General features: G+C 37.8%; 1 protein-coding gene across 8 annotated transcripts in view; it reads right to left on the bottom strand.

Annotated features, from left to right (window-relative positions):
- EXOC6 (exocyst complex component 6) overlaps window positions 1-15990 on the bottom strand; it is a 299891-nt gene that overhangs the window by 37296 nt on the left and 246605 nt on the right. For all 8 annotated transcript variants that reach the window (XM_042960757.1, XM_042960755.1, XM_007080097.3 and 5 more), the window contains one exon: window positions 1828-1901. In XM_042960757.1, coding sequence (XP_042816691.1) covers window positions 1828-1901 — 74 coding nt within the window. The remainder of the gene's footprint in view (window positions 1-1827; window positions 1902-15990) is intronic.

The raw sequence follows: 15990 nt of genomic DNA, 5'->3' as shown, positions 1-15990 counted from the left end.
CCTCTCTCCAAATAATCAGTACATAGTAATACATCTTTATAGAACACTGGTATGGAATTAAAGCAAAAACACCTCTATTCTCAAACATTTACTGAAATCACAATTCTTTAACTGCTGAAATTGGTCCTGCTCTAAACATCACTGTTGGTAGAGTCTATTTATATCAATGGTGGGGCCCCATCCCAGTCATCTCCATCCCCAAAGGGGCTGGGACCATTAATAAACATTAATCACAGTGTTGTTGTTGTTTTTTAAGATTTTATTTTTAAGTAATCGCTATACCCAGTGTGGAGCTTGAACTCAGAACCCCTGGATCAATAATCACACGGCCAGCTAGGTACCTCCACAGTGGCTTTGTTTTAATTCCATCTCCATTTGGTTCTTCTTGTCAAGGGCAGCAGTCACTCCTGTTGTCAATTTTGTATCCCTGAGCCCTCTACCTTGGATCCACCCCCCCTCCATACTCCTGTGCCTCTCAGCTCTATTAAACTCCTTAAGCTTAAGATTAAGAAAAAAAAAAGGAGGAGGGGGGAAAGAGGAAGAAAGAAATAATAAGAAAAAATATGGGAGACATGGATAAAGGGTAATAGGAACTAAATAAAATGACGAGTGTAGAAATGTCAAAGAGTAGTAAAATGATTAGAAGAGATTAAAAATGATTAGGAGATATTATACTGGGGCACCTGGGTGGCTCAGTGGTTTAAGCATCTGACTCTTGATTTCGGTTCAGGTCACGAGCTCACAGTTTGGGAGTTTGAGCCCCACATTGGGCTCCATGCTGATGGGGCACAGCCTGCTTGGGATTCTCTCTCCCTCCCTCTCTGCTCCACCCCTGCTCTCTCTCTCTCTAAATAAACTTTGAAAAATTATCATATTTCTTACTCAGAGTTACATGACCAGAAAAGAATTATGTTAATGTATAATTACCTTTTTAAAAGTAGTTTTATCCTTTTTTCTGGAGGCATACAGATAATTTACTGAAAAAAACATTCTTGGGGCACGTGGGTGGTTCAGTCAGTTAAGCATCTGACTCTTGATTTCGGCTCAGGTTATGATCTCATGGGTTCAGGAGATCGAGCCCCACGTCTGGTTCTGCACTGACAGCTTGGAGCCTGCTTGGGATTCTCTCTTTCCCTCTCTCTCTGTTTGTGCATGCGCACGTGTGCGTGCTCTCTCTTTCTCAAAATAAATAAACATTTTAAAAAAGCATTCTTTATCACTGGCAAAATATTAAGCAAGGGGCTCCTTTCTACATTGTAATAATTTACATTTGACTTGGGTCCTGACACTAATTATATCACCAATTTTCATATAGGACCATGAAATCATTAAGAAATAACTCAAACTTCAGGGGTGCCTGGGTGGCTCAGTCAGTTGAGCATCTGACTCTTGACAGCAGCTCAGGCTGTGATCAAGATCATGCTGAGTGTGGAGCCTGCTTGGGATTCTCTTTCTCCCCCTCCCTCTACATCTTCCCTGCCTCACACACATGCACTTTCCCGCTCTCAAAATAAATATATAAACATTAAAAAAAAAACAAAGAACTCAAATTTCAAGTGTCATTACACCAAAGTATAAAGTTATTTAGTCATGTGCTTAGAAGGTAATGACCAAGTTAGATATTCACCAATGAGAATGCTCCATGAGGTTGAGACACCAAATAGAAATAGAAGTTCAGAGAGAAGGGCCAAACTCATAGTTATCAAAGAAGCAATTTTTCAAAGAAAGGTTGTTTCAAGGCAAAAGAGCAAGCATTCCTGTAGCATTAGAAAAAAAAAAAGACAACAGTTGATGGCAATAAGTGAGAACTACATTATTACATCTTACTTGTCTGAGGTCAATGAATGCTAGCTGCAGGGTATCCCCCTGGAATCCTGGCACGGGCTCAGAGCTGGCAAACACTATTTAAAAAAAAAGAATAAAAACAAATTGTGAAATATACAAGGATTTAGCCACTAAATTAATTTCTACTCATTACAAATGTATTATAATATTTACACATAATCATTTCAAATGAAGGCTATTTATGGCCTTCAATTTCCACTACTAAGAATGCTCTCCACACCCATTACCACAAATATTTTAATAATTTTAATCTTCTAATCTACCGTTTAATCACTGTAATCCTTAATTACAATAAATTTAGAATGGTTATCCCAGAAAAAGTTCAAGAGTAGTAATATACTTCAATCAAGAAAATTTTTCTGACTCTATTTAGCCTTAGGTGAATGATTATAGAAGCATTTTGAAACTATACCAATTCCATGGCTGTCAACATATTTCAAAAATTCTCCTTTGTTACAGAACATGCTTATAAAAATCCTACCTCTAGCTAAAAGCAATAATGGGCAGACACATAAAAAGTCAGCTTTATATGCAGACAACAGGTAAAGTGTTCTAAGTAGCAAAATGACGATGATGCAGGAATGTCTGTTCATGTCTAATAATTTTTTTCCATAGAAGGAATCTCATCTCTTTAAAAACTAAAAAATACTCTAAAACTGAAAAATACTTCAAAAATTTTTTTCAACAATTTTTTTACTTGAAAATTTTTAATACTAGTAACATAGCTTGTTTAGTTACATTGAAGACAATTCCAGTATTAGTTATTTTGAAGACAAAAGACTTTTATCTCACAAAAAAGACCTTCTCACTTTACATGAAAGCTTCTCTGATAAAAGAATGCCAGCAAGCATTCTCTCTCCTCATTAATATCTGAGTTTTCCTAAAAAACATTACAGATTTTTCATTTATGAATTTATGTAAGTCAGTATTTTAGAAGCCATTTAAATTTTCAACCTATATATATAGTTCTTGGAATAACAAAAATAATTCTAAGTTCAGTGCATTATATGTGAAATATAGTTTAGAAAGGCTCAGAATCATGTATTTGAATTTAAATACATGAAAGCTTAGCATAGCTTAATTTATCTGGCGCTTTTAGGGAATGAAAATGTCAAAATAAGTTTTTGTTGCTGCTCTTGTTTAAAGATAGTGTTAATTTTGCTTTAAGCATTAAAACTTTTTAATCTTAAGTATTTTTTGATGGAATTTTAAACTGTAACATAATACTTCCTTTGGTTTTAAACTTTTTTTTTGAGTATTCTAAATATTATTCAAACATTTCTTAATTCTCTGGATTACTGTTAAGAACATTTTTTATTCTGTACAGTACAATACATTCCCAGGGCTGCCGCAGTATTAAGGTCCTTTATTTATTTATTTATTTATTTATTTATTTATTTATTTATTTATTTAAATAGCTCAGAATGCTGTGCTGTTTGGGTTCTTGTATCTAGCCTTTATAATTTTTCTGCCTTCTCTCTTGCAGTTTTAACATCAATTCTTATTCCCTGCTCTCTCACTCATCTTATTAATATGCTACCTTTTATAGTCTTAAACTGGCTAGTCAGCTAATCAACTACTAGAATTGTGTCTAAAGAGCAAATACAGCCTGAGCAGGGGCCTCTCCCACAAGTAAGGTAAATGGGTTTTATATATGCCTTTGAGTATATGTACTTTTCTAGTAAGAGTAACCTTTTTGCTACTCAGAGGTGTATCATTTTTTCCCTTTATTTCTTGGTTCTCTGCTATGTACTTAACTACATATGTAGTTACGGCCATTAGATAGGTGACTCATTAGATAGATAGGTGACTCACTTTTCTCAGGCCCCCTATTTCCAGAAAACTACGATTTACTGAGCAAATCCAGCCATACTTCTCAGTATTTAGTGTAATTCATTCACATCATTGCCTTTTCGTACAGCGAAGAGTAGCATACTTTCATACTGTAGCAACCCCATCACCCCCAACCATGTCCCCAGTAATTGAGTTGTCTTTCTCTAGTACCATCAGGTCTTAATTGAAAAATAATAAACAAAATTATAATAACCTATTAAAAGTAAAAGTATTTTTTTAATGTTTACTTATTTTGAGAGAGAGTGTGTGTGTGAGTCAGGAGAGAGGCAGAGAGAGAGAGAAGAGAGAATTCTAAGAAGGCTCTGCACGGACAGCGTGGGGCTTGATCTGAAGCACTGTGAGACCATGACTTGAGCCAAAATCAGGAGTCAGACACTTAATTGACTGAGCCACCCAGGTGCCCCAAAAGTACTTTTTAATTTAAAGAGTAAAAAGTAGTTTTCTTAAGACCACCCAGTATATTGTTGGCTGTTTTGACCACAATCTCAGGCTACTGTTTCCAAGTAACAGTTCACTATGAATCCCTAATGGTTTCCCACCAAGGCTGTAAATGTTAGCTCAGCTTCTACCATTTCCACGTATACATACCCATACACAGAAAATAAATACTTCCTTTAACACAAGGAGACTTACTTTATATATCAGGCATAAAAATAAACTCAATTTCAATTATTATCTAATTCTCCCAGATTTCTCTCCCAGATTAAGATTAATATCTTAATCTACCAGAATTTTTCTGGACTGAAAATAATCTGCCATTTTCTTCTCTTTCAGAAGTTCCTATTTAAGGCACTGTAGTTTAAGCCCCATTACTTGGCATCAAACCAAAGAGCTTAGTGTCAAAATTATAATAGTACCATACATTTAAATAGCACCTCACAGTTTACAAAGCACTTTCTCACACACCACCTACTTTGATCATCACAATAACTTATTTTAGTAAATAGGACATGCAGATGATGGATCATAAAATCTTGCAGCTAGAAGAGAAACTCCCTTTGAAATACTTTCACTAGTCTCCTGAAGGCTTTTAAAAGCCACTCAGTACTTCATTTCATAGATTAAAAAACTGAACATGTCGTGACATTCCCAGGATCACATAGCTAATTCAGATCTCCTAGCATTCAATCCATTGATCCAGAATCTGATCAAATATTTAGCCTCTATCTTTTATCCTATCTCTCACAAGAACCTAACTAATATGGAAGTGCCACTTACTAATTTATAGCTCTCAGGCTTCTTCTCAAATGTGTTCTAGGGATAGAAGACAATTTAGCAATCTGATAGTCATCTGGTATCGAGGACCATTTGTAATTATATGCTATTCAATTTGTTCAATGGCTTCATATTTTTTTCTTCTTTAAAACTCAAATTCACTCAGTCCTGTTGTCTCTACCTTCTGAAACATCTTGAGTCTGAATCTGACTCTACCTTAGTCCAAGCTATCTTCTTGCTTGGATGTTAACACACACTCCTTTCTGATCTCTCTGCTTCTTCTGTGCCACTCTTCCATCCACTACTCCCTGTGTGATTTATGTAAGATATAAATGTGATTGGTGCCACTTCATAGTTTAACATTTTTTTCAATGGTTCCCCATCACCTTCACAATAAAGCAAGACAAAAAAGGTCCTTTATAATCTGGCCCGTGCCTATTTCTTTAGCCTCATCTCTTACCACTTCCCTAGGAGCACCTTAAACTCTTTCTATACCAAACTACCTGCACTTCCTTGCATATGCCACAGTCCCTTTCCATAGTTTCTGTTATCCTTCTGCCTGGAGCAGCCTTTCTCCCCTTTTTTTCCATCAGATAACTCTTACTTATCCTTCCATTCAATCATCACCTTCAGTGAAAAACTTCCATTATCTTACAAGCTGGGTGAGTCTCTCCTTGTTCTCACTGCAACTTCCTGTGCACAGGCTAACCACACCACCCATTTTGCTATCTTTTAATTGTTTGCCTTTCTCCTCTTCTTTTCCATCAGATAACTCTTACTTATCCTTCCATTCAATCATCTTCATTACCCCACAGGCTGGGTTAGCCTCTCTACACCACCTATTTTGCTATCTTATAATTGTTTATCTGTCTGGGTCTTCCCACCTGACCAGGAACTCCCTAGGGTAGAGAATATATTTTCATTTCCACATCCCTATCACCTAGCACGATGCCTGACATGTAATGAGTAGTCAATAGAAGTTTCTTAAATGAATGAAGGAAAACTGAACAAATGAACAAATAAATTCTAAAGGGATGCTATCCAGTCTTGGTAATTGATATATTATGTAGCTTGTTGTTTAGCTCATGAATGGCGCTGTCCAATAGAATGTTATTCAATAATGGAAATGTTATGTATCTGCACTTAACTGAATTTTTAGTTAATTTAAGTTTAATAGCCACATATGGCTAATGGACTGTAGAGCTAAAACATTCTGTGTTTATATACTACATTTATTTCAAAATAATTGAGGATGGCTCAAAAACATTAGGGGTATTGTTTTTACTAATTAAAACTAAATTGTTGAGTTCTTCCACTAAACAAGAAACTTGTGAGACGCAGAGATCATTTCTTTTACTTTTATATAATCCATGTCTGGTGTATCGGAAATATCCAATAAATGTGTTGAATGAATGAATGAAAATAAAAATAATTCATTTCTCTGCCGACTCCATAAAACGGTCATCCCCCAACACTTGCAGTGCAGCTCTTCCTGCCCATGGGTCCTGTCCCTGTGCTTTAATAAAATCACCTTTTTGCAGCAAAAAAAAAAAAAAAAAAAAATTCATTTCTATTAATATTGCCTATTGGTCCTAATAATTTTATTTTTTTTTAATTTTAAAAAATGTTTATTTATTTTTGAGAGAGAGACAGAACGTGAGCGAGGGAAGAGCAGAGAGGGAGGGAAACACAGAATCCAAAGCAGGCTCCAGGCTCTGAGCTGTCAGCACAGAGCCCGACATGGGGCTTGAACTCACAAAGGCGAATTTATGACCTGAAGTTGGACACTTAACCGACTGAGCCACCCAGGTGCCCCAATGGTCCCAATAATTTTAGAGATAGATTTCAACCTCTGAAGTTTTAAAGCATTGAATATTAATTTTTGGAATCCCTTTAAGTATTATCTTCAGATTCCTTCTTGGCTCATCCAGATCCTCATTTTGTATATGATTTGTCATATTTTGGGGTTTCTAGGTTTTCCCTCCAGTCATCTTTTCACTATTTCTATTTAATAATCCTACTTTCCTATTATGATATCTGTGTCTGTGTCACTTAGCCATGCCATGAGGGGTATTTTTAAAAAACACGAATTGGGAGTGCCTGGATGGTTCAGTCCGGTTAAGCATCAGACTCAATTTTAGTTCAGGTCATGAGCTCATGGTTCATGAGTTCAAGCCTTGCATCAGGCTCTGTGCTGACAGCAGGGAGCCTGCTTGGGATTCTCTTTCTCTCCCTTTGTCTCTGCCCCTCCTCTGCTTGTGCTATCTTTCTCTCTTTCAAAATGAATTAAAAACCAACCAACAAACAAACAAACACGCATTGATCCTGGTCTTCCAATAAAATTTAAACATAGTTTCCAGGAAAAAAAAAAGTTTCTGGGCTTTCTAAAGTTTTGTTTTTTGTTTTTGTTTTTTTAGGGGGGTCAGAAAAAGGCAGCAGAAAGAGTGAGAGAATCTCAAGCAGGCTCCATGGTCAGCATGAATCCTGACATGGGGCTCACTTCCACAACTGTGAGACTATGACCTGGGCTGAGATCAAGAGTCTGAGGCTTAACTGAGCCACCCAGATGCCCCAAAAGATTTTGTTTTTAAGTAATACCTTCACCCAACGTGGGTGGGGCTTGAACTTACATCCCCAAGACTAAGACTCTCATGCTCCACTGACTGAGCCAGCGAGGCACCCCTAAAGTATTTTTTTTAATGTTTACTATTTATTTTTGAGAGGGGGGAAGGGGTAGAGAGGAAGACAGAGGATCCTAAATGGAATCTGTGCTGACAGCAGACAGCCCGACAAGAGGCTCTAATTCATGAACCATGAGATAATGACCTGAGCCAAAGTTGGACACTTAACTGACTAGGCCACCCAGGAGCCCTAATCTTTTTTTTTTTCCTTAAATAAAGCTAGTATAAAACTTGGGGGGTTTTCCCCTCTTTTTTTAAACATTTATCTATTTTGAGAGAGAGAGAGAGAGAGAGAGCGCGCGCACATGTGGAACAGCACAGAGATGGGAGGGGCAAAGAGAGAGGGAGAGAGAATCCTAACCAGGCTCTGCCTTATCAGCACAGAGCCCCACACAGAGCTCAATCCCATAAGCTGGGAGATCATAACCTGAGCTGAAATCAAGAGTCAGACACCTAACTACTAAGCCACACAGGCACCCCTGGGGTTTTTTTCTCTTAAATGTCCAATTTGACCATTTATTTTTTGAAAGCAAAATACCTTCATGATATACTCATTTCCTCTTATTTTATGCTAGAATATGGAACTTCATAATAATAAATGATCCAAAGTTTTAAAATACCCTAAAAGAAAGACTAGAAAGGGAGATGTCTGATCTTACTGGGAAGGTCATTTAAAATAACAGAGTAAACCTCTGCTATATCAACCTAACCAGGAAGAGGACAAGTCTGAATTAATTTAGAAGAAAACTGAAAGCAAAAAATAATACATGCTATGTAAACTGTGATTATAATGACCAAAAAATGTCTTCCAAATTACCCATCTCTTAAGTTTTAAGATACTAAAGAATATTTGTAGATAAAAACACAAGTTATTTGTATATATAACAAAGCAATTTGCCTTCAGGATCTAAATAAAGACGTGCAGGATTTGGTATGGGAGTACAAAGACTGCTAGGATGTCAGACTGTAAGTATATATCCTGGCATGGAAGTACAAAACCTTCCCTGAAATTAAATACAGAGGAAATAAGTCCTTAAAGAATCTTGTCCTAGGCAGACAGCTATTTTACTGTGGGGTAGGGAATGTGCATTATTTGGACAACATCTACACAGGACATGTAGAATTGTCAGGGGGTGGGGGGGGGAAGGGAAAGAAAGAGTCATAAGAGCAAAAAGACCAAAAGAATTGACAAATGATTGAAAGAGAGGGTGAGGAGGTGAGGCTAGTCTGAAGACTGCCTGTGGATGGCAAAGCAGGGGCATATAAAATGGAATAATTTTGTAACTAAATAAAATGACTGAAAATAGTCTGCATATTGAAGAGATTCCTTATGATTCTGTTTCTTGCTAGAGCTGAAGATTTAAAGTAGCTAGGTAGAACTCAAATTCTGGCTAGGCAAAGAAAGTATTTGAAGTGCACCAGTTGTGTCATTAGAAGGAATGACTAAGAGCACCATCTAGTGGTTTTTCTGATCATGAAGAACTCATGCCTGGGAGTCGAGGGTCTTATTAGAATTCTTGAGTCTTAGACTTATATTGTTACATGTGGTTGGCAGCAATGGGGTATAAGCCTCTAGGACCAAATGCCCCTCTACATTCGTCACCTCACTTTTATATAAAGTAGTATCTAATCATCGCTCCTGGAATTACATATGGGCAAAGTAGTCTTATCTGATACCTTATGTCTATTAAAACCAGGACCAATTCACAGAGGCAAAATAGCATCCAGAAAGAGACACTGGGCAGGCGTCTGGGTGGCTCAGTCTGTTGAGCAACTTTGGCTCAGGTCGTGATCTCACAGTTTGTGAGTACAAGCCCCACATCAGGCTTGCTGCTGTCAGAGCAGAGCCTGCTTTGGATCCTCTGTTCCCTGCTCTCTTCTCCTCCTTTGTTCATGTTCTCTCTCAAACAAAAACAAAAACAGAAACAAACAAACAAACAAACAAAAACAACAGCAACAACAACAAGAAAACTAAACTAAAAAGAGGCACTGGGGCGTCTGCGTGACTCAGTCAGTTAAGCGTCCGACTCTTGATTTTTGCTCAAGTAATGATCTCAGGGGTTCATGAGTTAGAACCCTGCACTGGGCTCTACACTGACAGCTGCTTGCGATTCTCTCTTTCCCTCTCTCTATGCCCCTCCTCTGCACACTCTCACTCTTTCTCTCAAAATAAATAAATAAACTTAAAAAAAAGAGAGAGATACAAAAATACTGTTCTATGGATATATCCACACGATTTTCCCTGAATCCTTTTATTTGGAGGTATAGATCTCTTTTCAAGACTAGCATTAAGAGGCCTTGAGGTCAAAGCCGTGTGTGCGTGCACAAAGACACACACAATCCATAAAGAGCCTTCATCTTTTTTTTTAAGTGGGCTAAGCCTTTATCCAAATTGAAAAAGACCAAGGCCTTTACATGTAGAGATTCATCTGTTCCTCAATAACTCACCATTGAAGCAGAGGCTAGTACTCTTCAATCTGGAGCTTTTCTAACACCTATGGATTTAAGATGTTAAACTCTTAGGAATGGATACCCTCATTTGGATATTTATATAGAATGTATTAAAAAGGACATTCTAGATCTATTTTGGGGTACTTCAACTCTTTCTGATTGCCTGATGCTCTGGAAATACTCTGTATTTTGTTAGTGATGTAAAAGATTTCAGAGATACCCTTATAAAAACTTAAGAGGACATTTTGATCTTTTCCTCTATGCATTTGCATTTGTAAGGAACCTATGTCGGGGCCCAATATATAACAGGTGTTTAGTAAGTACAAAACAAAAGCACACATAAGATTTAGAACATCTGCTTCATACCAAGCGTGGAAAATCCTCTTCCAACCAAGAAGCAATTTCTCTGAAGTTATACAAAGTCTATTATAGGATCAAAGGTTCTATGCAGCTTTCAGAGGCAGCTACATTTGCAATTCCAAATGGACGCCTTCCTGACTTCTCCAGCCAGGTAGTTATAGTAGCATTGTGGGTTATAGTCAAGTTAATCAAAAGTATCCACTTCATTCATGCATAGACCCTACCTCATATTCTTAATCTATATAAATTTTTCTCTAAATTAGGTCTACTTCTTATACTTTCTCACAGTACCAAATACTTCCAAAAAATTTAACAATTTACAATCATATTTACCAGGTGCAATTATTTAATGATTGCCTCCCCTGGGGTTAAATCCCAAGACAGTAACAATCTTTTCTATTTTGTTTATCGTTGTGTTGCCTAAATACCAAACACACAGTAGATAAGGAATTAATTAGTGTATTTACTCCAAAGCCCCACATTGCTTTGCCTTAAATTTTTCTGCATCTCAATCTTAAACTAGGATATATCTTGGAAATTATCAATTTCAAATCTTACATTTTATAGGAAAAATTGAGGCCTCTTGATTGTCGGTTTGTTCAAAGTCACTTGCCCAAAAAGAGCCAGGACTGGAACCATGGTCTCAACTTTCTGACATATATTCAGACCATCTTAAGGCTGATTTGAAAGAATTTTTAAAAAAATTCTATGTAAGGGGGCACCTGGCTGGTTCACTAGTGGAGCATGTGTCTCTTGATCTTGGGTTATAGGTTCAAGCCCCATGTTGGGTGTAGAGATTACTTAAAAAGTAAAACCTTAAAAAAAAAAGTTCTACATAAGTTCATATAATTCTGCATTCCTGAACCCAGACTTTAAAAAAAATTTTTTTCAATGTTTATTTATTTGTGAGAGAGAGAGAGACGGAGCACAAGCAGGGGAAGGGCAGAGAGAAAGGGAGACACAGAATCTGAAGCAGGCTCCAGGCTCTGAGCTGTCAGCACAGAGCTGGACACAGGGCTCGAACCCACGCACCGTGAGATCATGACCTGAGCTGAAGTCAGACACTTAAGCGACGGAGTCACCCAGGTACCCAACAGGCATTTTATCAAGTTTTGCCTAGTATGCGTTAAAAAAGAAAACAATCCAAAAGGGTAGTAAAAATAACCCCATAAGAATACATATTGTTTTCATAGAGATTTTCTTTTTTTTAATGTTTATTTTTGAAAAGGAGGGAGGGAGGGAGAGAGAGAGAGAGAAAGAAGGGTAGAGAGAGAGGGGGAACAGAGAATCCCAAGCAGGCTCCACATGGTCAGTGCAGAGCCCTATGTGGGGCCTGAACTCACCAACTGTGGGATCAATGACCTGAGCCGAAATCAAGTGTCAGACACAACCAACTGAGCTACCCAGATGCCCCATCCCATAAGAATATATTAAAGAAACTTTAACTCTTTAGCTCAGAACAGATAAGAGTTAAAGGGTTAAACATACTCATAAAATATGTTAAGAACTTTTATAAATGATCAGTTACATCTGTATCAACAACTTAAATGGTCTTGAGTTAAAGTATAGCATATCAGTTGGCCTTAACTTTTTGACAACAAAGGCAGAACTTTAAGAGACAAATGTAAATTATAGAGACTTTTTTTTTTTAATTTTTTTTCAACGTTTTTTATTTATTTTTGGGACAGAGAGAGACAGAGCATGAACGGGGGAGGGGCAGAGAGAGGGAGACACAGAATCGGAAACAGGCTCCAGGCTCCGAGCCATCAGCCCAGAGCCTGACGCGGGGCTCGAACTCACGGACCGCGAGATCGTGACCTGGCCGAAGTCGGACGCTTAACCGACTGCGCCACCCAGGCGCCCCTATAGAGACTTCTTGATTTGTTAATTTGTTTATTTATCAACAAATAATGCTGTGAACATAGCATTCTGCAAGGTGCCTACAACTAAAAATTCTATGTTGAATCTAACGATCTATCCTGGATGTTAAATCTCTCTTCTTCTCTCTCTGCCCCTCCTCCTCTCCCTCTCTCTTTCTCTCCCTTTTCACACTTGTCCTCAGTATCCAAATCATGACATGCATTCTCTAGGTCTCTTCCACTGTGTGATTCTAACCATCTTAATCATATCAAATTATACCATTACCCACTCAACAATTTTATGTATTTCCTCCTCCTAAAGGTCTGGAGTCTACCCTTTTCTCTTCATCCCCACTGCCCAAAGTCAAGCTCTTTTTATCCGTCATGCAAAAAATTTCTATAGTCTTTTACCAGGTTTTCCTACTTGCATTATCTCATTTCAGTTCAATTTCCACATGACATAGAGTTAACTTTCTATGATAGATTTTATCATATCATAGTCCTGATTAAAAAGCTTCCATAACTCTCCACTGCTTATTAAAGTCCAAGCTTATTAAATAAAGTCTAACTTTTTTCAGCCATATCTTCTAACGCTTTCATCATGCATCTTGTAGTCTAGTCACACAAGACTGTTTGAAGAGTCCCTAAGTGTTCTCTCACCACAGTGTTTTAGTCTATGCCATTCCCTCTGCTCAGAATGCCCTTCCCTGCTTTTGATGAAATCTTACTCATCCTTTAAGACCCAGTTCAAATTTCACTTGTATCACGGTCAATCTTCTCAACCCCATGGAGTGAAGAATTGCTCCCTCTCTACTACAATGTATATTTATGCGAAGAATCATTATTAAAAAATAACTGTTGGGGCACCTGGGTTGCTCAGTCGGTTAAGCATCCGACTTCAGCTCAGGTCATGATCTCACGGTCCGTGAGTTTGAGCCCCGCGTCGGGCTCTGTGCTGACAGCTCAGAGCCTGAAGCCTGTTTCAGATTCTGTGTCTCCCTCTCTCTCTGCCCCACCCCTGTTCATGCTCTGTCTCTCTCTGTCTCAAAAATAAATAAACGTTAAAAAAAAAAAACTGTTATGTCCTATTGTAGTTATTTACATGTCTGTCTCCTCCCAACCAATCAGACTGAGATCTTTGAAGCTTCATTCATCCTGGATTTCCCAGTACATAACAGGTAATAGGTTCTCATTAAACATTTAAATAAATGAATCTTCTTATAAATCAGTTGACTTTACATGGGAAAAAAGTCAGATACAGATTGAAATTTTAGTGCAAGCCAGTTTAATTCACAAATATGTGTGTCACAAGGAATACTAGAAAAAATTGTTTAAAGCAGTAAGTGAGCACAAAGATCACTGAGAAGTCTTTCACCACCAGAAAAATAAAACAAAACAAACAAAAACTAAAAGCACTTGGTTGAATGATGACAGAAACTAAATTATTTCCATCCTCCCACTTCCCCAGCTTCAGTGAGATGTCCAATGGTTTCTACCAGCAGACTAACACTCTGAGGCCTAGGAAATATAATGTTTTCACAAAGTAATGATGATGGAAAAATAAACACTCTGTTTTCTGATCAAACCCAATTAAAGGAAACTCTAATTCAGAATAAAGACCATTTTGATGCTTATATTTCATGCTCACCTCCTATTGCTTAAATTCTTTGAAGTAAGCCTCAAGTTTCCCAGGATCTCTGATGGTTCATGGTCTCTAATTCCTGATCCCTACTACCTGAATTCCTTGGACTCTGGATCTCTTGCTAGTATTAACACAGAGTAGTAAGATTTTATGTTAATCTCAAGAACCAGTCACTGTCTTTTAAGTAACAATTTCTGAGCATCTTGAAGAGAAAGTAATTACTATGAGTCTATATGGATTTATGAAGAATGGTAGTAGTATCATTTTCTTCTTTTAAAGGGTAGATTGATTGAGAAGAAAAATCCAAAGGTCGTTATTATCCCTATATGCAAGGTATCTGACAAATTTGCTCATTACTTTGAGCAAAACCATGAGTTAGGTTCAATTAGGGAATTAGTAACTGGCTGAAAAAAACCTCTTAAGATACTCATAAAATTCTGAATAATGGAAACAAGTCAATATGAAGGGCAGGCCCATATAATGTGGTACTCAAAGTTTACTGTGCATCAAAATCACCTAAGAGTCCTATTTAAGGAGAAACTGCTGGGTCTGGTGCCCAGAGTTCCCAATTCAGTAGGTGGGACCCAAGAATTCACATTTCTAACAAGTTCTCAGGTCCTCACCTGGGGATCAGGTTCTGAGAACCACTAATGTCCTGTAGCTCATGACATAGTTATATGGTTTTGTTCAACATTTTGCTAGTAGCCTCGTTAAATACATAAAAAGCATGATTACAAATCTGTGGATGATATTAAATTTTGATATAAAAAGATCTCAATAGGTTAGTTGTGGGACAAATCTTAAAATTTAATAGGGATAACTTTAAAATCCCAAAACAAGTATAGGATAAGAAAACAGAGCTTAATAATCTCCCTCCCTCAAGAGGCAAAGCATAAGAGACTCTTAAAAACTAAGAACAAGCTGAGGGTTGATGGGGGGTGGGAGGGAGGGGAGGGTGGGTGATGGGTATTGAGGAGGGCACCTTTTGGGATGAGCACTGGGTGTTGTATGGAAACCAATTTGACAATAAATTTCATACATTGAAAAAAAAAATAATCTCCCTCCCCCCACCCCCTCAAGCACACACACACACACACGCATATAAAGAGAGGAAGAGAACGATACAGAGGTTTTAGAAGACTACAGCTTCAACAATAGAAGAGTATACTCTGGCAACCAAAATAGGTAATCGTAGTTTAGGTTTTATTAATAAAGTACAGATTATGGCACAATGTATTTGATAGTCCAACTGCAGATTAGACTGGTTCTCCCACAACTGGGTATCTCTGTAGTCAACTTTGGGTACCAGACATTAAACAGAAGGTAGTCAAACCAGTTTGTTCAAAGAAGATGTTTGGATCTAAAATGGTATTACATGAGAACAGTAAGAGGAATTGTTGATGTCTGGCCTTCAGAAGATTTAGAAGGATGGAAGAGCAGTTTTCATATAATGGTCTTGTGGCTGAGGATTTGTTTTTTCTCTATATGACCCTAGGCAGAACTGCCACATACAGACTGTATCGGACTGCTTACTACATACGGGTGTCCAGCTGAGGAGAGGAGAGGGGAGGAAGGGAAGGGCTCACATTTCACTTGATAAGCCATGTGCCTTGGTGGGGGTTGAGTCCAGCTGGGAAAGGGGTGAACTTTTTCTAGTTCATATAAAAGGGACAACTCTAGAGGACCTTTTCCTTATAGTAGGGATCCCACTTCTAATTTGCACAAAGGCAGTGGTGACAGTAGCCAAGGTAGAACTAGCTCCATTGAGAGAAGTTGAGAGAAAGGGATTTCACCTCACTTTAAGAAACTGATAGAGTGATGTATTATACGGAAACACATTTTCTGAAGAGTAGTTAATCCCCCAAACTGGATGTTCAAGGACTAGCTGGACAACTTCTTGGCAGGGTTATTTAGAGAGGATTTCAAGGTAGATGAGTATGTGTATCTTTATTACCAAGTGAGTGGTGAAACTCCATGATCGTTTGGCTTTTAGGATTCTACATTTGAACTACCTGTCTATCTTCTTCCTGATCCATACCCCAATTGATTCCTATGGTATCCAGATCCCTTCTCTTCACAAATC

Source organism: Panthera tigris, chromosome D2, assembly GCF_018350195.1.
Source record: "Panthera tigris isolate Pti1 chromosome D2, P.tigris_Pti1_mat1.1, whole genome shotgun sequence".
Taxonomy (NCBI): domain Eukaryota; kingdom Metazoa; phylum Chordata; class Mammalia; order Carnivora; family Felidae; genus Panthera; species Panthera tigris.
The sequence above is the reverse complement of the archived record's forward strand: the minus strand, read 5'-3'. Positions and strand labels throughout refer to the sequence as shown.